The sequence below is a fragment of the Nothoprocta perdicaria genome, unplaced genomic scaffold (assembly GCF_003342845.1).
Source record: "Nothoprocta perdicaria isolate Ctin4 unplaced genomic scaffold, notPer1 scaffold_176, whole genome shotgun sequence".
Taxonomy (NCBI): domain Eukaryota; kingdom Metazoa; phylum Chordata; class Aves; order Tinamiformes; family Tinamidae; genus Nothoprocta; species Nothoprocta perdicaria.
The window spans coordinates 723416-723938 of NW_020454938.1; the positions used below are offsets into that span (position 1 = coordinate 723416).

Here is a 523-nt window from a genome sequence, read left to right on the forward strand (position 1 = left end):
TTCCTCTTGGCTCCGGGAGCCCTATTAGTTATTTGTCGGCGTTCAAAACCCTGTTGAGTCTTTCCCATCTGACTTCTTCTCTTAACAGCAGCTTTATTGCTCTGGGAATTAGCGGTGGCAAAGGCGACACGCGCTGCTCACTGAAGCCGTCCCAAACGCGACCGTGTCCGAGCCCACGGGCTGCTCAGAGCCGCGTTTCACCCCATCGTGTCCTCGTTACCGTCTGCACCGTGGCCACCACAACCACAATTTCCTCCTCCATCTCCATCCCCACCTGCAGCCCCTTCTCCCCATGGAGCTTCTCCTTTCCCTCTCCATCCAGGCGGGATGCGCTGTGCTCCCCGCTTTGCTCAGGTCCCTATCGGCCACCCCGGTCTCCTGCATGGCCACACACCGGGCAAACCCCTTTCGCCGCCGCCACCGGCCCCTCGTTAATTTGTACTGCAGCGTGTGTCGAGGGCTGACGTGTAATTAGAGCTCCTGAAGCCTGTCTCATGCTGTAATTGCCGTGACAGGGGCCACA

The 523-nt window shown here is 58.9% G+C and overlaps 1 protein-coding gene across 1 annotated transcript in view; it reads right to left on the reverse strand.

The window, feature by feature from the left end:
- LOC112944805 (apoptosis-enhancing nuclease-like) overlaps window positions 1-268 on the reverse strand; it is a 9582-nt gene extending 9314 nt beyond the window's left edge. The window contains exon 1 of the mRNA XM_026036316.1: window positions 221-268. Within this exon, the coding sequence (XP_025892101.1) occupies window positions 221-268 (48 nt within the window). The remainder of the gene's footprint in view (window positions 1-220) is intronic.
- Between the last annotated feature and the right edge of the window lie 255 nt (window positions 269-523).